The sequence below is a fragment of the Eurosta solidaginis genome, chromosome 2 (assembly GCF_040869045.1).
Source record: "Eurosta solidaginis isolate ZX-2024a chromosome 2, ASM4086904v1, whole genome shotgun sequence".
NCBI lineage: Eukaryota > Metazoa > Arthropoda > Insecta > Diptera > Tephritidae > Eurosta > Eurosta solidaginis.
In genome coordinates this window covers 79,865,301-79,887,874 of record NC_090320.1, presented here as the reverse complement: position 1 = coordinate 79,887,874, position 22,574 = coordinate 79,865,301, and the positions used below count along the sequence as shown (strand labels likewise).

Sequence of the window (22,574 nt, the reverse complement as noted above, 5' to 3'; positions counted from 1 at the left end):
TAAAGCTGGAGACATTGGTGCTTTATCGGTAACCGTATCGGTAACCTTATAACAGCTGATTCGACCAACCTTATGAGAATCAATGCATTCGATTACTGGTGCCGCTAAAGTCGTAACCGTATCGTAGCCAACCAATTTGTTTTTGGTTTACCGTCGTAACAATAAACAGCTGATTACGTTAGGGATACGACTACAACGATACGACGTACGGCACCAATGACTCCCGCTTAAAGCTACCCAGCAGTGTAGAAACATTGGTACCCAATGTATATAATCACGTTTCCAATAATTCTCAGAGAATTACGTACTCAATTGAAAAATATAATTGCGCTATTGGAATTGCAGCCAAAAAAGATGCTACATCAATTTCAAACTCGCTGGCTATCCTTAGAGGCAGTAGTATACAGAGTACTAGAACTTTATGAGCCATTAAAAATATTTTTTAACTTCGCTATTAATGTTGACAAAATAGACAGTGCAAAAATGTTGCGAACCGAGCAACTTCCACCAGCTGTCTAAAGGTACGCCATCTTTCCTTTTTTTACTTCTTCTGGGATATAATAAAGACTTTCTTCCGTTTTTGCACTTGAAGATCTCGCACGCGTTTTTATTTCAACAAAAAGCCATTCTTGATAACTTGGATGATATAAATGAAATGTATCTCTCCTTCCTGAAGTATATCCTTCAAAACATTAATAAAGTTGATAAAATTTTCCCGAGTGAGTGGCTTCAAGTACATAATATGTATTCAGAAATAAAAAGACTTTATTTCAGTATATTGTATAATTTTGTACAGCCGCAATGTATTACATTAAACAACATAGAAATTATAGATTATAAAAACATTTCAAATATATTGCCTCTAACATTTCCGAGCAAGAAGAGCCAAATATAAACAAGATTGTATTTTTTTTATATTGAACTGTGTGATCAAATTAGAAAGCGTTTTGATTTTAACAATGTCGTTCTACAAAACTTAATTTTCATGGATTCCAAAGAAGTTGCTGGAAAAAAATGTATTCTTTGCATATGGTCTTGCAACATTTTTCGCACACAATCGATCAGAAAATTGTGCAGGATATTGATAGCGAGTATAGGGAATTATAGTTTTTAGAATTTAAGACACATTTTGAAGACATTTCTAAGGTCCCTCCAGAAGTTTTATGGAAAACTATTTCTACAATTAAAAGAGCTGACTCTACATAGGCTTTTTCTAATTTATGTGCATTAGTTGCAGATCTAATGTGCTTGCCACACTCTTCAGCGAATGTAGAGCGAATTTTTTCTAAAATAAATTTAAACAAAACAAAAACTCGAAACCGTCTGGAAATTGGAACATTAAAAGGAATATTGCTAACCCAAGATTATTTAAAATTTAATAACTTTTCCTGTCATAATATTGAACCGCAAATAAATATGCTAAAAAAAATGAACGCGAAAATGTATAACTAAGAAACTAAAATGATATAGGAGTTTATGCGAGGTTCAATTCGAGCTCAAAGAAAACAAAAGCAAAATAATTGTTAAAATGACTGAAAGCAAGTACCTTTTGTAGATTAGGTTAGGTAATATAAAATTTATCTTTTAAGACGTTTTTGTTATTTATAAAATAACACGAATTGAATTAAAAATGAGTTTATATGTTGTATGTGGCAACAAAAAATAACAATCAAAGACAATTTTCAGAAAAGCGCTTTGAAAGTTAATATTGTTGAATGAAATCCGGCGATCTCATTTTGATTTCCGGCGAATACAATCGTACGTCCCCTGGTAATAACCAAACTTCGTCCTAACTAAACTTTGGTTGTTATTGGTTGTTGCCATAGATATGACGATTTTTGACGATTTTTTGGGCGGAGTATGACGACTTGGAAAAAAAATATATGGCAACGCTGACTAAAAGCTGCAGGCCTCATGATCTAAGCCTTTGGTTCAAGTGATGTGCAATTTTTTGGTGGGGTAAATATGTACACATATGCACAGCCATATGAGTGTGTATATGATGATAGATTTTTTAAGCAAACAAAAACAGATGTTGAACAGACAATTTCATGATACCATCGTTTATTTTTTACCCTTAACATAAGTATGTATGTATGAAGATCCTCCAAAATATATTGAATTTTAACACAAAACAGGAAAACGAAAAGATTTCGTAAAATCGCCGATATTACAAAATTCCAAACACGTGTTCAACAGTGAAATTTAAATGACTATTGCTCTCTCGATAGTTTCCACACATTAAGTTATGTATGCGAGTGTATTGAGAGTGTCCTACTATATGATATGTGTACATATACATGTGCATACATACATACATATTTATTCTTATTGTTGGTATATAAAAAGATAAGTAGTGCTTGCTTTTCCACAGATGTATCCTTGAAATAAGTGGTGCGCACCGATCGTCTTAATGATCTTCATATATTTGATATCTATACATACACATGTACCTTACTCGTAGGTATTCAAGCTAAGACTGTACAAATTGTATAATCTATGTGCATATATGTGTACATCAAATGTGAATGTGCATAAATATACATACGTATAAACATACATAAGCACTAGAGTTTTACGCCGCCGCCGATTTTCGTCACTTTCTTTGCGCCGCCGCATCATTGACGACAGTTAGGGGATTGGTTCTACCTTAATACATATACATATGTACATATGTACATATTTTTATATCAAAAAGTTATTTATAAAAAAAAAAAAAATAAAAAAATTTAAATTCCCATATCTTGAAAATTGCGACAACTAAAACGTTTTTTTTTTTTTTAAATGCTTTTAAAATCTGTTCCTATATAGTATTACGAGATTCCCTGTTCTTTTATATTTAACGGCCCCAAAATAAAATTTACATTTAATAGAACTGGGCCAAGCTTCAGGAAAAGTTTGTCTAAAAATCTCAGTTAAAAAAGTTAAAAATTTAAGTCTGAAATTTGGCAATACAACTTCTATGACTTACATACATACGTATATAATCCATCGACGCCGGTATACCAGCAAACCTACGTCACCACCGCGGGTATCATAATAAGTACATACATATGTACATACATACATGCATTCTTTTTAGAAAATAGTTAATAGTGTTTTTCATATGTACATACATACATATATATTTCCCTTCCAATTCTCCTTTTTATCGTGTATAACTAGCGCTCGAGGGTGGAAATCCTGGACGACTGGTTTGCCTTAAATCTCTAGGGCAGATGTTTTCTTTTACATACATAGATGTTCTATTCTCTATTATTGTATACTAGTATTTGTATACTTATGTTAAGTTGAAAAATGTGCTGGAATTTTAAATAATGAAGTAGGATGTGAATCATACACATACGCGCTGTACAACAAACGCTCTCAATAGGACATGGATTGTGCGTAAACAGAAAATGTATAGCAGGTAGATTTCCAATAAACGTACATTAGGGTGGGCTTTAAACATCAAATAAAGGATTTTTTTCAATCTCTCTACTTGAAAGGGTATTACCACGGTCAAGGTTGTAACATTGCGCCAAAGTTCAGTTCTATCTATGGGGCCTCAAATTGTTTAAGTTATTTTCTTATTGAATTTGGTTAATAGCCCTATATATTTTTGAGGTTAAGGCCCAAGGAATAAGACACCATATACTTGTATGGTATTATATATTTAAATATATAAAATTAAATGTTTTAAACTAATTGAAGTGTGATCTTTCTATATGTATATGTAAAAAAATTAAGAGCACATTCTAAATAATCCCTCGGAATTTTGTTCTCGCGGATTTTTTTATTCCCCCGGAAAAATTCCTTCAATTCTTTTCTCCCAGGGATAACAATAATTGGGGAATAGGAATTTCGAATTTTCGAAGGCAGCTGTTTTGCCAATTGAAATTTCGTTGCGCATTTCTTATTTTGTTTAATTAATTATTTTTGCCAATTTCTTTGAAATTAAGAAATAAAATATAAACAATGCACAGTATTGTATTTCATGTGGTATTCACTGAAACGGGTAATGAATTGGTGCCACAGCAACATCAACAGAGGAGCATAAGAAGAAGAAGACGGCGGGATAACACAAATCAGCTGGAGTTGCATTCTTCCATTTAGCAAAGTAATTTTCTGGCGGCCAAGCCGAGTTGAATGCGTCTTTCGTCATATGCCGAAATCTATTTAAGCCTTATTAAACAATCCTTGCGCAATTTCTGGATTCTGCATCAAATATACCAAGAGCTCTTCCGTTGCTTATGATATACTTTTCGACTTAAAATAAAGAATATTGTGGTAGAATGTACATATTTTAGCACAAATTTGTACAAGTAAGTGTTCTTTCTTAAAAGAACCAATTTACTTTAACTATTTTGATGCATTCCCCCTAATTTAACAAGTGAAAAAAACTCCTAAAAAATGGCAGAGAAATCTCCCTCTCACCCACATTCATAATACCTACCTACTTTTCTCCCATAACCGGTTTCTGCTTTTTTGAACAATGTTCAGAATAGGAGGAAAGGGAGAAGTGAAAAAAACTCACACGGAATTTTTGTTTAGAATTGGGCTGTAAAACTTTGATTCCTTATACACGAGACTGTTGTTTGTTACAAAACCTATCTAGGAGCAGTATATCATCGTCGCCTTTGAAAAACCACCTTTCAATCAACTGCAAAACCAATGAACAGGAGAGGAGAAAAACTTATTTTACACTTTGTTTCCTCATGGATTTGTTTTTTTAATGACAAGTTAGCGGGATTTTTTTTTTTTTATAAATATGTTAGAACATTTAGATTGTATATACTTGAAAATGGTCGTGTTTTTCCCATTTAGACGTCTTATATAAATGGAAGTGTTTAAATGCAATTTTGGAGTTCAAATTAAATTTAACGATTATTTAACAAATTTGATTTTCAAATATGACAGTTATAATTTTTTTTTGGATGTAGCTGGATGCACTGCGTTCAGGGCTAAAAGCCGCCGTATATATATGTATGCGTTTAACACAAGCTTATGCATTCCAATAAAATCGCCACAATAAACCAAGATGTTGCTATAGTGTTAAAGTAAATATAGTGTTAACTACTTTGTACTCTTTACTTTAATTTTTAAAATAATTTTTAATTGAATTTTCATGTTAACTTAAAATTTTTGAATAACTTCAAAAAAAGAAAATTCTAATTAGTATTAAAATATCTAAACTCAAAAATAAACAAAAATAAATTTTTAAAAATAAAATAAATATTTGGTTTATTACCAAAGTTGCGTTTGTAAATATGAAGGAACTTCAGACTTGGCAATTGTAGTTTATTACGCCTTGCCCATTCACATACAAAATTTCGAGAAGCACTGTTGTTAACATTCTCCCTATACAACAAAAATACTTGCTAGCATATTTTGTGTCGTATTTGATTGTTATATTGCAGTTTTCAATTGCGAAAAATGTTAGAAATTTTACCAACCAGTGGGAAAAATAATTTCACTTGCAAAGTGTGGCAACACCCTTAGCCAAAGCAAATGTCAAATTCTTCTTCTTATGATTTGCTTGGAACAAAATTGGGGAGTTGTCTACTTTTCAATATCAGTTGGCGCCAGTGTCGCTCCTTCTACCGTTCTCCATAAAAATACGTGCAATCTACTCATAATGCATAAGCATGTGTTAAACTCATCCATATGAAAAACTGCTTATGTGTCGGACCTATAAGAGATCTCAAGTTTGCCACATGGTGGGTTTGCAATTTGTCGATAGATTGTTTTGCAAATGCATCGCCGATCTCCAACTTTTCGCGCAGTACGTTTTTGACATTAAACCAGAAATAACAAAAAAAAAAAAAAATATATATATATATATGGAATGTGTGTGTTTGGTTGTATGTATGGATGTCACCCTGCCGTTATCTTGTTATTTTCGTTTATCTGCTCATTCCTATGTACATTTCATGTGCTCGTTCACAATGGTGCCCTTTTTTTAGTCGATTGTCCCACGACGAATCTCAACCGCTCAACTAATTTACTTTGTGTTGTTGCGTTCTATGCAGTCCTACTTAGTCTCAGTAGTTGGACGCAATGCCCCATTTCCAGTTGTGGGTGGTTTTTTTTGAAAGGGCTAGGATTATAAGAAGTCCAAGGCGAAACATAAAAGCTCGCCTAAATTTATAAATGCTTTTCATAGCCGTTAAACTTACATATCTAACTTAACTTAACTTGACAGTCAGTGCGTTAGAACAATTTCTTTCGTTAGAATCAGGTACCGGACTAATAAGGATCTAAAAAAGTTTGTGGTAAAAAATTTACATGTGGAGGTAACCAAAGAAGAAAGGTTCCTCCATAAAAATATAAAAAGAGTTTCTGTTTTGGGTGTTTTTTAGGTTTGCAGATGTTTTTCATTATGGCTAAGGGGACCTTTAGAAGTTCGGCAAATTAGCACGACCGTTGTACGACCGGATGTACGTTTTGTTGCCGTTGCTTCGGTTTGACGCTTTGAAAACGCTAGGAGAAAGCAAAGGACACCTTGCCGCTTTCTTCACTTTGAAGAAGCCGCATCTGTATATGGAGTGTTAGCTTATCTACCATGACTATATATGTATTAAAAATAATTTATATTACGATTTATCATTATTATTGCCGTTTGCTATGTTCTCCTTTTATTTAAAATAAATAAAATAGTAGTTACAAAACTTTCTTATACAAGTCTGGATCATGCAAATAAAGTATGAATATGAATAAATCGTATTGTATAAAAGCCTGAAAAATGGCGATGTTCAGGTTTCTTGCAACCACGAAATCGCTGTTATATGAAATAGAATTCAAGTACATTTTTTGTTAAACGATTTAAATACGTACACGTACATATAAATGCATAAATGTACAAATGAGTGTAGATAATTAAAGTTACATATCCTGAGTCTGGCTGAGGTGAACCTGAAAATATGCCTCTTTGCGGTTCTTGAAGTGAGAAATGATTACAATCGCTCACAGACCACAAAATCCTGGTTCTTAATTAAGACCAGGAAACTAAATGGTCAGCCAATTATTGGTGTAAATATGTAAATAATTAAGCGAAGGCCACACTGAGCTGCACACTGAATTTGAACCTTTACTCTCTAAAACTCCATTCAGTGTATTTCTGTGCTTAAATTATGTTAAAAGTTGTGTTAAAGTTTTTGGTGTGGTGGAAGTGACCTACTAGAATTTTGTTACGCTCCGCTGCTTTCTACCGAAGTTTGCGCCTGCAACATCTTTACTCTTCGATCAATCTTTGACAGTACTATATACCATTAAGACATAGCACAAACAAACATTAGTAGTATATACATATGTACATAAGAATGTCTCGCTATCCAGCCAAACAAAATGTGGTTTTCCATTGAGATTTTTACCAAAGTACAACGGTGTTGAACAACTATTGCACCATTGCATGACTTCATTAAAGATTCGAAGAGTACGACTAAGAATCCATATTTGAGAATCCAATTAAATCTTCCCAAAATACAGTTGACACTTTCTAAAACCCATCTTGAAATTGTGTAGTTTCAATAAGTTAATAAATTTGTTTTTTATAAAGATGTAAATTCTTTATATCTCGCTGACTGAACAGCTCTATTTAAATATTTGGTAAAGTGATTATAAAGATGAATAAATGAATTTGAAGTCAGGCGGTGTCTAATAAGTACAAAAAATAAGGAGTATTATAAGAAAAACGCCATACAAATAATCTTCGTTATAAAGTTAAGGCCATAAGCCTTTTGACCATACGAAATAAGGCCTTATATAAGGACCAGATTTGTTGGTGGTATGCTCATTATTTTTTCTGGTATAGGTATAAGAGCAGTATTCTTGCCTACTGTACCGAAGTAACATCGAACATGAAAACGCAATGCTCGCAAGTACGTTACACCGAACTATTGTACTCATTACTCAAACTCCTTAATTTTCCGTAGTATACTTCAAAAAGTATCGACCTAAGAAGTGCTAGGCCCATTATTCTTGGATTGAGGAGCGTTCGTTTTAATTAGCATACCCGGCCCTGAGCCCACATTTAAAAAGTGACCATCACCACGCTTTCAACCCGTTTCCCATTCTGTTTTATTCAAGCGTCTCTTTCTCCTTTCTTTTCCTGTCTTTTTTCTATTGCCTCTTTCTCCCCTTCTTCCCCCTCCCACTCTTCCACTCTCAGACCTACTTTCGCACTTACCTCAACTTCCTTTCTCAGTTTGACCCCCTCTCCCTATCGCATTCCTGTGTCCAGTTTCAAATATGAGATACCTGCTTTAAATAATTGCGGAGGTAGAGTAAATATAAAATCTTTCTAATAGGGGGCGTGTCACCGCCCAATTTTCCAAAATCGTATATAAAGTTTATTATATATATTTTGTACATGTATACAAATATTATCAAACTATATGAGCCAAAACGACTGGCATTGTCAAAATCTAATTTATATTGCCTGGGGAGGAGGGGGGGGGTGGCCCCGCCCACTTTACCAAAATCGTATAAAGTCTCAAAAATACCGAGTGATCTATGAACCTGATGCGAAATTTTTGTCAAGATTGGTTGAAAACTTTGGGTGACTGTAAATCATACATTATAAGACTTTGAGCATGAAATTTTATGTTAGATGTTTATACATACATACATATGTATGAACACACCTGCGTTTCATATTTTCTTCGTGAGGTCGTTTTACATTACAAAGCTTAATATATTCCCAGCTTCCGCAACGCAATTGTCAATCACGCCCGCCCGAGGGGAATCCTCCCACAAATGTGAATGTAGCATACACACATTTAGCAAGCGAGATTATAGCGACCCCAAATTCCTCATGAAACTAAGGGGTGGGAGATGGCCTAAAAGGTGCAATGTGGTCTTATTAAATCGTTCTCGAGATGGTTGGGCTACTAGCCTAATTGTGCTTCTTACCGGGCCGTGCCGGGTCTATGTGCATTCCGCGAAGAACCTTCGGAGAGTATCTGTATCACAACAACAAAATTTTAAAGGAGAAACAAAATCCATCATACATTTTTTAATGAGGCACTGCTTGTACGGTTGTTTACGATCCTTATGACTACTATGTAATTGCACTTTCGTGGTTGGAAAACTTTAACTTTTGATTTGGTCTGGTTTATATGTACGTGTATGTGTATATACATTGATATGTGTGAACATATTCTCACACATGCTCCACTTACCCATAGAGTAAGGCTGCCCCAGCAATGCCGCCACCACATTGAGCAGTTATGTACATAGCAGCCCGAACTGGGGATATTGCGCGTATGATGCATGCTGCCAACGTCACAGCAGGATTTACATGAGCACCTGGGAATAAGAATTGAAATATGTTATTAAAATAAAAAAATATTTACAAAGTCGGTACGTTTGACAAACTGAAGTGCCTGTCCTATAAGAAAAACAAGTAAAGGTGTCCAAGTTCGGGTGTAACCGAACATTATATACTCAGCGTGAGCTTCAATTGCACATTTCATTTCAGATAAATTACTTTTCTACATAACACGTGGCACTGCCCGTTTAAAAAAATGTCTCCCCATTTCCTCTTACAGTAAACCTTGATAAGTGAAATATCATTGATTCAAAACTATTTGTTGCTAAGTTATAGCTTATTATTCTAGTCTACGACCCTTTTAAAATTGTTTTATATCCAAGTTGCCGTGGTCTTTAACCGATCCCGTTCATTTTTACTAGACATATTTTCTGCTGTAAGGAATATATGTGTACACAATTTCATTACGATATGTTAATTTTTTTTCGAGGCTCCCGAAACATAGAAAATTGCTTAGCCATAAAAGGGGCGGGCCCTCCCATTTTTTAAAATTTGAAGTTTTTCCTATTTATTGTTATAAATGCACTTGGGAAATGAAATGCCATTGACATAAAGCATTTTGTTTTTGCAAAAATATAGCTTATTTTATTCGTCCACGACCCTTTTAAAAATCTTTTATATAAAAGTGGGTACTCTGTGTGCAAAGCACGCTGAGTATAATAAAGGCATACTGCAAAAGTTGTACATATGAGGAGCTGTATTACTGAGCATTTGCGCTGACTCAAGAATAAGTCGCGGGGGAATTAGATGAAAATAAATGTTGAATCCACACCTATGACGACATGTTAAATAAACTTACGTTTTAGCTATAATAACATTTACGAAAACAAAGTACACCGTAAACATAATTTTCAAGCAGACAAATTGATAATGAACGTGAATAGCACCAATTCTCTAACACTTACCAGATATGTGCATAAAACATTGAGTAAGTGTTGCCATTGCCAATCCAGAGGCCAAGGCGGTCGCCAGCAACACCGATGAAACACTAGCACCTACGCCAGCGCCCGCTGCCGCTCCACAAACAATGAACACGTAGAAAAAGGATGCAAGGCATTCGCTGATTATTGATCTGCAAAAGGTGTGAAAATAAGTGATTATAAATCAAAGAAATTTGCTGGAAATACAAAAATATTCAGATCAAATTAGGGTGGCTCTCAAGTTTTAAATTTATTCAGTTTTAAATGGCTTCGCAAGATTTTATTTTTAAAATTACTATGTTTTATTATGATGGAAAACTAAAAAGAGTTAAACATACTTCGCTTTTTCAACCCTACCACATCTATATATGGGGTATTCCATCCCATTTCGACCAATTTTCAACCCGACCCCTTTAGAATTGGCTGACAGTTTTTCTTCTTTTTCTAGCTCACGAAAGACGTTTTTCAGAATTTTTTCAAATTTTTTCATCCAACTCAAAAAAAGTTATGAATTAAAAAAAAAAAAAAACGGTGTTTTTTCAAAATGCTATAACTTTTTCAAAAATTTACCGTTTGGGATCTTTTTTTTTTTAAATTTGTTTTTAAATGTACTTTTCGGAAAAAATACAAAAAAATTTTTTAAGTTTTTTTTTCAATTAAATAAAAAACAAAAAAAAATAATCGGCACACTCCGGGATTAGTGGGGATGATTGCAGAATTGATTGAAGTTTTTTATGAGAAAAAAAAAAATGGCGAAATTCGAAAAATCTCGAAAAACTGAAAAATTACAAAAAAAAAACTTTAAAAATTTTTTTGTATTTTTTCCGAAAAGTACATTTAAAAACAAATTAAAAAAAAAAGATCCCAAGCGGTCAATTTTTGAAAAAGTTATAGCATTTTGAAAACAAAAACGGTGTTTTTTTAAAAATTCATAACTTTTTTTGAGTTGGATGAAAAAATTCTGAAAAACGTCTTTCGTAAGCTAGAAAAAGAAGAAAAACTTTCAGCCAATTCTAAAGGGGTCGGGTTCAAAATTGGTCGAAATGGGATGGAATACCCTATATATAAAAAGGAGTGTACATTTTGATTGTCACTCCATAACTCGAGAACGGCTCGACAGATTGCCATGAAATTTTTAGGAAAGATACAGGAAGGAGAGATGATGGTTAGTTGATTTTGAAATCCCAAATCGGTTTAGCCATATATATATAAAAATCAAACTCTGTGTGTGTGTGTGTTCGCTATGGAAACGTATTTCCCAATCATCACCAAATTTTGGTTATGGGTTCCTTCGATCAACGGCAAGGTTTTAGGCTAAAAATAATTTCGATATATAAAAGGGGCGTGGCACCTCCCATACAAATGGAATCTTTGGTACTGCATACCTTTGAAGGTATACATGCCAGAACATTGAAATTCAGTAAGGAGTTATATGAGGTCAATCCCTAATACCACCAATAAAATGCGGAATTTGGAGAAAGGGGGCGTGGCACCTCCCATACAAATGGAATCTTTAGTAATGCATAACTTTGAAGGTATACATGCCAGAACATTGAAATTCAGTAAGGAGCTATATGAGGTCAATCCCTAACACCACCAAGAAAAGGCGGAATTGGGGAAAAGGGGGCGTGGAACCTCCCATTCAAATGGAATCTTTGGTACTGCATAACTTTGAAGGTATACATGCCAGAACATTGAAATTCAGTAAGGAGTTATATGAGGTCAATCCCTAACACCACCAAGAAAATGCGGAATTGGGAAAAAGGGGGCGTGGAACCTCCCATTCGAATGGAATCTTTGGTACTGCATAACTTTGAAGGTATACATGCCAGAACATTGAAATTCAGTAAGGAGTTATTTGAGGTCAATCCTTAACACCACCAAGAAAATATGGAATTGGGAAAAAGGGGGCGTGGTACCTCCCATACAAATGGATTATATTATACTGCATATATCTGGATGTCGTAATGGTAGGATAATTAAAATTGGTAAGGAGCTATGTGACGTTAAGTCCTAAAACCTCCAGTAAAATGTGGAATGGGGAAAAACTATGGCTGCCGTACAAACTTAAGTTATTTTAACACAAAAAAAAAAAAAGTTATTTTAACACCTAAAGTTTGACTGCATTGTTAAGTTTAGCTGTTATGCCTTTTGGACGTTTAGTAATCTGCCGCTGTTAAAAAAATTTTTTAGCTTCAGTCTATCTACATCATCTATAAAAATCAAATTCTTTGTGTGTGTTCCCTATGAAAACGTGTTTGCTATACTTCGATCATCACCAAATTTTGGCTCGAGGTTCCTTCGATCAAGACGAAAGTTTTTCATATTTCAGAATTAAGAATTTTAAATTTATATGTTTTTGTTTTTTGGCTATGCGAAAGAACTATCTTAGCTCCCAAAAATGATCATGTTAACAAAATCAAAGATCGTTTTCAAAATCAATTTCCTGGTGAAGTGACGAAATATAAATCGATCGACACAGTTACAGATGAAGATAAAATTGTGAATTATACAAATGAATTTCTATACTCCTTAGAACCAAAAGGAATGCCTGCGCATATATCAACTTTGAAAATTGGCTCACCAGTCATGCTTCTTCGGAATGTAATCAAAGCAACAATCATCAGCGGTAAAAGCAATACAATAATATAAAATAAGATACAATAAGATACAAGAATAAAATGTTTTAACAGAAAATTTCATCAAATATGCGTACAAAATTCAATTCAATTTACAGAACAATAAATTAAATTATCAACAAACAAAACAGAAAAAATAACGCAACATCCACTAGATCTCGGGCGTTACAACGTGCGCCTGGCAAAGCTAGTTTTTTATATTTTTAAATTACAAATTATATTCTCTCCGAGCAGAGATTCGAAGTTGAGGCATTAAAATTCTAATTCTATAGGCCTACCACTAGGCTATGACTGCATTGTCGTTATTGTTATTTTAAATCGTTTTATTTGCTCGATGCCTTATGTTCCTAACAAGAAGAAACAACACAAAAGCCTCGTGCACAGAGTAACACATAAAACGAGGTTGGTTTAGCTCTTCTGCATCGAGCAAGTAAAATGGAATAGAATAACAATAAAAACAGTGGGAAAATGAATTAATCAGCATACAAACAGATGGTTGAATTCTCAACTTGAGGAGAATATAATTTATATTTATATTTAAAAATTCCGAGATATCTGAAGAGATATTTGGCAGGGTCGAAATAGCTGTAATAGCCAGTATTTTTAGCTCTTTTAAGTTTTTCTATCATAAAAAGCATAATAATTTTTTAAACAAATTTTGCGAAGACGTCTAAAACTCATTAAATTTTACTTAAACTCTCCAGCTTTCAAGAAATATATCTGTGGTTGCAAGCTACAATAACCTAAAACGGCGTAGGAAATACTTGGAATGCATTGAATTTCATAACAAATATGTACTACAATTTACAACAAAACATTTGCACAAAAATATAAGGTTTTATTACTAAGAAACAGGCAGTAAACCTGGTGACCTCTAAATTTCATAAGTCGACTTCGGTTGGTATCGATTGTGACCACAGATATAGTCCTCAAGTTTATATCCAACATTATTCTCTAATTATTATCTAACCGTTGGGAACTTTTGTGAAATTTAAAGTTCTTGAGTTGGTCTCTAACATCGTTCCCAAAATTTTCTCCAATCTTCGATAAATCTATAGTTGTCAAACCAATATTCAGCACACTTCTCCAGTTGATATTTTACATTAGATATGAAGTTAAGGTGAAGTTGAAAATAAAAATTTTCCCCAAGAAATTGTTTAGGTGTTGGTAGCATTAATGAAACTTTTTTATAAATTAAATATAGTCTTAATCATATATATTATTTCTAATTGCTGTTTTCATATACGGGTCCCTTTTTCGCTCTTATTTGGAATCCAAATCTATAAATAAAGTTTTGGTTGTAAAGATGGAGATTAGGGCTATTAGCGAGCTTTGGACAATTTTGGTCGTCGTGCTTTTGTTTAGCTATATTTTATTAAAATAATTTGTTAAAAAAAAAACGATTGTGAGCACACAGAGAAACCTATTTGTACTATGGGACTATTGTGAATATTTGCACTGCATTACCGGCAGTTGCTCCCATACGCCGGATGGCGGCGCAAGCTGTAAGTTCTAATTGATTGATAGAACAGCTGATTTCTGTTGATATTTGATAAGAGACTTTTATACTTATATTTATTTTGTACATGTGCTTGGGACTGAAATCCTCCTAAACGACTGCACTAATTTTGATTTTGTGTTTAGGGGATTTGAGGATTTACAATTAGGTACGGGGTTTCTTGAAATTTGATAAGGGAGTACTCCCTTGACCACCTCATTATATGAGAAACATTTCTTTTCGGAAAGTGGACCGCGCATCTACCCACATATTCTATGCTAAATCGTATTTATGAGATGATTTACTTGTGATTTGGTAAATGGATACCTTTTTGCCTAGCTTAATATTTGAGAAGATTTTACTTCCGGAAACGGGACCAGTGGCCGACCCATTCGAAAAAGTTCTGTTTATGGTGCCATTTTTCTCGAAATTTGGTACGTTTTCGACAAGTTTAATATTTGGGACCTTTTCTCTCGGCAAAAAGACCAGGCGTCAACAGGGGTACTTCCGTGACAAGCTTGTTATTTGAGAAACACATCGTTCCGAAAAGTGGACCAGGATCCTATTCAAATAAACATAATTTATGGTGGTCAAGGTCGGATAAACCAATTTTAAAAATTATAGCTGCATTGGGAGTGGGAAGGGGTTTGGGTGTGGATGGGAGATAAATGGAATAAGGAATGGAGAAAAATAGTAGCTAAGGTAAGTGCACCCATTCCCGTGCTAGCCCCCAACTCCGTGCTATTTTTGGTAAAAAAGTTTGAAGCAGAAAAATAAGGAAATGAAACAATATAAAAAAAATTAAAGAATATTATCAAAACTGTTAAAATTTTAAAATTCCTACTTGTCAGTCTCCAAGATACATTTTTTAAATAAGATTTGCATTCAATTATCAGTTGACTATACAATTTTGTTCAGAAGGCATGCGTCAGTGTATATAGTTAGTGGAATTGCTAAGAGTGTTGTGACAAATTCTTAAGAGTTTTACCTTTAATTGGTAAAGTATTAATATATAATTTGCTTAAGAAATTAAAATTTTTAAGTTTTTTCGATATGAATTCATGTATTAAAGTCCGTGTACAATAAAAAAGTTATTAAGAATTTTTATTTTAAAAAAGCACGTAATTAGGAGCATAATTAACACAACAACAACAACAGGAGCATCATTTTTTTGAGGTGCACCTATTCAGAGGCTTAGAACGGAATTAGGAGCATTTAGATCTTATGGTTTTGTTAATTTTTTGTTATAAGATGAATATTTTTAAAAGATTTGCAAATTATAATAAATAACTAATTTCATATACATTATCATGGCCTATTTCCGTGCAACTATTTTTTCAAAACTACGGGAGTTTACAAAGCCGAAAGCTATGGTCGCACAGCTAATATTTGGGAAAATTATACAAAAAGTTAATAAAGAAAATATTAAAAATTTTGTCTAAATATACATATTTTGTGCATATATACGGATTATAATCATATAAAATATTGTCTCAGTATAATAATTTAGAAAAAATTTCTTTTTGGTACCTGCTGAAGAGAAAACGCATAGCCCGGAATTAGGCTCATTAATTTTGTGTATGTTCCTAATTACGTTATACTATAGGCAGTAATTAGGAAATATTAATGGGTCGTTCTTTCGTTCATTTTTTCAGCACCGCATATTTTTAGTGATATAATAATAGAACAGGACGCAACTAGTATCATAATATGCCGAAGTATTCACCTACTTGTTTGCAGTTAGCTATTGAGGCTGTGGAAAAGGGCCATATGACCTGCTACAGAGCATCAAAAATATATGGAATTCCCAGACAGACGTTACTGGACAAAATCAAGAAGAAGTATACGAAAAAACCAACTTCAGGCCCTCTTCCAGTTCTGTCGACAAAATAAGAAAATATTATCGTTAAATGGATTCATCATTTGCGGAGTTAGGCTTTCCTATAACTAAAGATCAGCTTACAAACTCCGTGGGAAATTTGGTTAAGGAACTCAAATGGCCAAACACTTTTACAAATGTTATTCCAGGAAGAAAATGGTTTAAAGGTTTTTTTTAAAAAGAAACCCGTCCTTGAGCCAACGAATGTCCCAATTCTTAACAGCTTCCCGAGCTTCAGTAACGGAATCTTCCATAAGGAATTGGTTCGAGAGAGTCGAGACTTATAAGAAAGACAATAATTGTCTAGATGTACTGGCAGATCCATCAAGGATCTTTAACTGTGATGAATCAGCATTTTTCCTGTGCCTAAAAGGTCAAGCCGTGTTAACTAAACGCGGTGCTAAGCACGTTTACTTCAGATCAGGTAATGATGAAAAAGAATGACTAACGTTGTCTGTAGGAGTATCCGCAGATAGGAAAATTATGCCGTCGTTTGCCCTTTTCCCCTATAAATGCTTCCCACCAAATATTATGGCAAAATATCCTAAAAGATGGGCTATTGGCAAATCTGACTCAGGCTGAACGACCGGAGAAACCTTTTTTGAATATGTCGCAAATGTATTTTATAATTTTCTGTTGGAAATAAAGGTAACACTTCCTGTCGTTTTATTTTTGGATGGGCACCTCTCAGCGAATTTTGCAAGAAACATGGAATTATCCTAATTGCACTTCTTCCAAATTCAACGCACTTGTTACAGCCCATGGACGTTGGAATTTTTCACTGTTTGTAAAGGGTTTGGAAAAAGGAAGTGCAAGATTGGAGAATTACAAATAATGGACAGCGAATGAAACGTGAAAATTTCGGTCCAGCTATAGATAAATGTATAGCATCTTCGATTACTACTGATGTGATACAGAGTGCTTTCAGAGCTTGTGGTTTGTATCCATTCAATGCAGATGCATTTGCTTACCATAAAATTTAAAAAACGGGCATGCAAAATCCCATCATTGCTGAGAATGTTGAAGATGTCATTAACAGTGTGAAGAACAGCAACCACATCAATGTGACCTGATGAAATTATTTGAAGAGCGATTAGAAGATGAGAAAATAAAGTTATTTAACGAGTGCGATGGAATATGGACTGGTGATATTAAAGACGAAAATTTGTACTACTTTTGGAAAAATTTGAAGAAGGAACTGAGTCCCGAAGGCAATGGGATTGCGCCTTTAAGCGAGTTTACTAGTCTATTGGAGGGAGAGTGTGGCTCAATCGATATAGTTGACATGAGCATTGACTTCCTTGATTTATGTGGGAAAGTAATTGACTTAGATTCTACTCAAAACGTCCCTATGAGATGTTCAACTCCAACTTGCAACGTAATGGATACTCAATCTTATGTGCACAAAGAAATAAACGCTTCTAATTTAGCCGTTGAAAATGGTGCTAATGATGCTTTAAAGGACAATCAAAATTACAATAACAGGTTGATTGATAACCACGTGCCACTTAATAACGATTTGCCTGTGGATAGCTTAACCTTCACAAAGGAGGAATTTCCAACACCCTTCAAAAACGCTCTTTTCTGGCCTGAACCTTCTTCAGCCGATCAGAAGAAGAAACAAGTGGAGAAAAAGCTCACTCCAACTGTGGTAATAGCTTCAGACTATATGGAATATCAACGACGCTTGGTTGAGGAAAAACAGTAAAAATTCAGGAAATGGCTTTAAAGAGAGAAACAAAAGAACAGAAATCAAAGGAAAAACTTCGGAAAACAGCCCTGAAAAAAGAAACAAAGGAAAAGGAGCCTCGTGAAAAAGTAAATCTGGAAAAATCTTTACTTCCTGAAAAATACTATAATGAAGGAGACTTTGTTTTTATCCAGTATGAAGGAGAAAAGTTTCCCCGGAAAAGTTTTAAAAGTTATCAGTGGAGATCCTTTAAAATTTAAAATAAAAAATATGTCCATGAGGGGATATAATTGGCGTTGGCCAGAAAAAGACGATATTCTTGACTATGAATCAGACGAAATATTAAAAAAAATTAATCGGCCTCAGTCAATAAATAAAAGAGGAATATTTTCAATAAACGACTTAAATTAATTCACATAACTAACTTTAAAAAAATTCTTCTTTGTTTAATAAGCTATTTGCATGTATAATGTTCAGTTTTATCATATAATTTGTATTCAATATTTAATTTTTTTATATAGATAATTATAGTAAAATGATTTGAATACTTAAAGTAAGTTTTAATTACTTTTGCTTTCATGAATTTTTACGGCACACAACTTCTAAAAATGTTAAAATTATTTAAAATATGTTAATTTACTACGTACATATATGAAAAATTAAGTACGTAATCTAAATAATATATTGTTAGCAATGATTTTACTTTTTAAATTACCTTTTCTCTAGTCAACACCAGAAACTAATGGATTTTTCTGTTTTTTTTTTTATTGCTGTATCGATAAAATTTGTTTTTATGTTTTGAATAAATAAATAAAATACATGCGAATGTACTTTGTCCCCAAATGGCTTGTCTTTTTCTAAAAATATTTAAAATATAACCGCAAACCCATTTTTTTTAAATTTATAACGGAAATAGGAACGCTTTGCACGCAGTTAGGAACCGGACCAAATTTTCGCACGGATTTGGGAACAAAATACATTTGTCGAAATATGCGTATAAAGCGTAAAGTTGAAAAAAAATTTTTTTTAATACACATCGTAAAATCCGTAACAGAATCGTTTTCAACTGGTTTTTGATGGGGCAAGATATCACTTTAAACGTGGGCATATCTTAATAGTACGTAAATAGGTACACTTGCCTTAAGTAGAAGGCAGAGAATGAAGAGGGAAAGTGAGAGTCGCTTTATAAATATAGGCAGACAAATCCACGGGCAAAACAAAGTCTGCCGGTTCCTCTAATTTACATATGTATGTCCTTATATATTTTATTTCATTATCATGACTAAGCAGAAGTACTGAAATCTTGCATTTCAGTCCAATTATGGAGTAATACCTGAGCACAAGTAGATAATATCTTTCTCTAAAATTGCGGAACAACTTTTTTCCCCGTATGCAAAATGCCTTTTTTGCAGCAATCCAAAGTACCTTATCTGATAGCCTTCCATTTTCCGGCGTGTTATTTTTTAATGTTTTCCACGAATTGACTGCCTCATGTTTTATGTCGCCTAAGAACGGAATCTGTAAAGCAGTTGAATTATCACTGAGAAGCTTTTCATGGCAGAAAGTCACTCATCGTACCAGTATTGCTATATGGTGGAGAAACATGAATGCACATGAGGTGGGACAGCTATATGAGTGTTCGAGAGAAAAATTCTTGAAAAACAAAGATGAAAGACTATGCTCCGGCGCATAAGGCATTCTTGTCGCCACCTGCCTATAGAAGTAGGACAAGAAGGAGGGCGGTACGAGGTTAGAATGATCTGTAGAAGCCAGCTTGCGCAGCGTCTGGATAGCTTTGTTGGACAGTTCTTCTCCGTTTTAAAACTGAAACCTTTTCATTCTCTATTATAAAAAACTCATATCGATTACACAGGCCGATAATGCTTAGACGCAGAAATTAACCAAATTTTTTTTAAATGCCTTCGTTGGCCTTGGGCTTGGCGTGTGTTGAGTCTGAATCCGAATTGCTGCTCGAGACATTTGTACCTAAATTGCTCGTTTTTCTGCTTTATTCACTACGGCAATTTTTTATTTGTTTTATTCGCAAGCCGTCGTATGTAATGTATGTGCTATGATTTTAAACCTGTCATGAGTGTTGTTTTTGTTTCTCATATAAAATATTGGTAAAAAAAAATACAAATCAGAAACTATGTATATATATCAGGCGTGCTAAGTTATTGTCAAAAAAACTATTTATTAAAATTTTCGCAACAAGATGAAAAAACAACGAAAAAGGGCTAAGTAGCAAAAAAGTATTAGCGGTTGCATAGATTTACAAAATACAACATACAACTCATTCCTCGTGTTCCAATGAAATGTCATCCAGATACGGATAGAGATTTTACATGCAAATGCAACAACAATGTGACCCATATGGATCAATTTGTTGTTGCATTTGCATGGAAATTTCTATCCGTATCTGGATCACGCCTCATTGGAACGTAACAATTCTAGTGTTCACAAGGGTAGTGTTGGTCCTCAAACTGTAGTATGTTTGCGATATTTTCTACAATCCAAATTTCTTTACAAATTCTAACTCTGCTTTTAGGCACGTTAGTGATTGAAGGAGGGTTCAGAAAACCATGCATGTGCGAAACAAACTAATACCAAACTAATAAAACGAAAAATTTAGGATGAAAGGAATTATATCGACTACTCCATCTGCTACTTAGCTCAAAACCCAATATAAGAAAGTTTGGCTGAAAGTGTGCTACACATATTGCTGTTGCTTGCAGCTACCAAGGACGTAAAGTACAAAAACGTACATATGTATGGATGCATATGGTTTTCTTTTAACTTTCAAATGCAACGCCTACGTACTAAGCCACAAATTAAAGATTTGCATGTTGCTATGACTCAGAAGACTTTGTCCTAGACGAAAAATCGTCGAACGCTCTTTTTACGGACATTCTTGTAACTTCTCCATATTATGTTTCGGCCCTTACATTACATACATATGTACATGCTTACACGGTTAAAAATTTTGGCCTAAAGTTAAAATTTTTTCGTACTACATATGTACACATATGGCCGAACCAAACTTGGTTTAAAATTCAAACCTTGCGAATTCCTATGAAAATGAGAGCATGAAGTAAGTTTTGAATTTTCAGCGCAATGCTTTCAAATCCAAACTATAATAATTTCTAAATAAAAAAAAAAAACTTAAATCAGAACCCTATTATATTTAAATCTAGTCCATACTAAGGAACTTTCCAGCACTGCAACAATTTAGGAAAAAGCTGTCAAAACTGTGCGAGTTGATTTGAAAACCTAAATTGTTTATTTCTGATAGGAAAATAATAACAATACGGGAAATTTGGTAATTTTGACGCGTTTTCATGCTTAAAAAGAACAGAGGTCAATTAGGGTCCGCGGTAAGTACCTATCCCAAGATAGTAGTACAAAAAAATTCAATGGGTCCGTTTTATAAGGCTTTTTTCCGGAGCACAATGACCTTTTCCACAATCTCGAATTCAATACTGTGATTTTGGTGGGCCTCCAATAATTTCTTTAGGCCAATTAATGCACTTGGTTGCCAAACATGTTCAGATTGTGGTCCATAGTTGAGAAGGATCCAATTCTTGTGACACCAACATCAGCTTGAATAAATTTGAGCTAACCATCACGTACAATCGATCGGACCTTAATCGCAGCATGGATCATCGCTATATGATCTATGATTTACTTAAATTGAATGGACAAGAGCATATACAATATTGCATTTACAATATTGAAAAATTTATATTTTTGTTTTTGAAATTTCACATTTGAATTTAGATTGAAAAGTATGCTCATAAAAATTCTAAATTTTTATTTTGCACTGCCTTACCGACAGTTTCCAGTGATTTAGGTTTTTCCCTATTTAGGGTGAAATTTAGGTCAACTCGCACACAGTCTAAGACTAAAATGAAAGTTCCCATTTCGTGTCGAAATAATTAAAACCAAGTATACCTATAAAGCTGCCGCCATGGTGTGATGGTAGTATGCTCCGTCTACCACACCGAAGATCCTGGGTTCACGCCCCGAGCATAGCAACATCAAAATTTTAGAAACAAGTTTTTTCAATTAGAAGGCAGTGTTTGGCAAGCAGTCCGAGTGTACTTCTGTTCGGAGTCGGCATAAATCAAGTAGGTCCCGCCCCGCCAATGAGTGGGAAAAATTAAAAGGAGCACGACGGAAATTGGAAGAGAAGCTCGGCCTAAAATCTCTTCGGAGGTTATCGCGACTTACATTTATTTTTATTTATTTACTTTTTTTTTTATTTAAAACGATGCTATAAAAAATTTAATTTTCTTCGTCTTGACAAAATTGTTTGTTTCTTTTAATTAGTTTTTGAAAATAAAAAAAAAAAAAATTTTTATAGCTTTTTTCTAGCCAACTTAAAAAAATATATCCAACATTCTCTGCTTAGATTGGAATTGATATAAGTCAACACTTTTTTTTGTTAAAACAGTTTGGTTTGATTTTTAAACCAAGCTCGATTTTTCCTGATTTATTCAAAAACGTTGTAGTATTTTGAAGAGTTAAAAATTTGACAAGAAAAAGAGATAAAAAAATTGATCAAACCGATGGATATAAAATTTAGTTTCAAATTTTCAACCGTGTACATAACTGCATATATGTACTTATCTTTAGATA

The 22,574-nt window shown here is 33.8% G+C and overlaps 1 protein-coding gene across 3 annotated transcripts in view; it reads right to left on the bottom strand.

Moving 5' to 3' along the window:
- bib (big brain) overlaps positions 1–22,574 on the bottom strand; it is a 185,601-nt gene that overhangs the window by 91,997 nt on the left and 71,030 nt on the right. For all 3 annotated transcript variants that reach the window (XM_067765886.1, XM_067765887.1, XM_067765885.1), the window contains 2 exons: positions 10,216–10,382; positions 9,162–9,288 (listed from right to left, as the gene is read on the bottom strand). In XM_067765886.1, coding sequence (XP_067621987.1) covers positions 9,162–9,288; positions 10,216–10,252 — 164 coding nt within the window. In that variant the 5' untranslated portion in view covers positions 10,253–10,382. The remainder of the gene's footprint in view (positions 1–9,161; positions 9,289–10,215; positions 10,383–22,574) is intronic.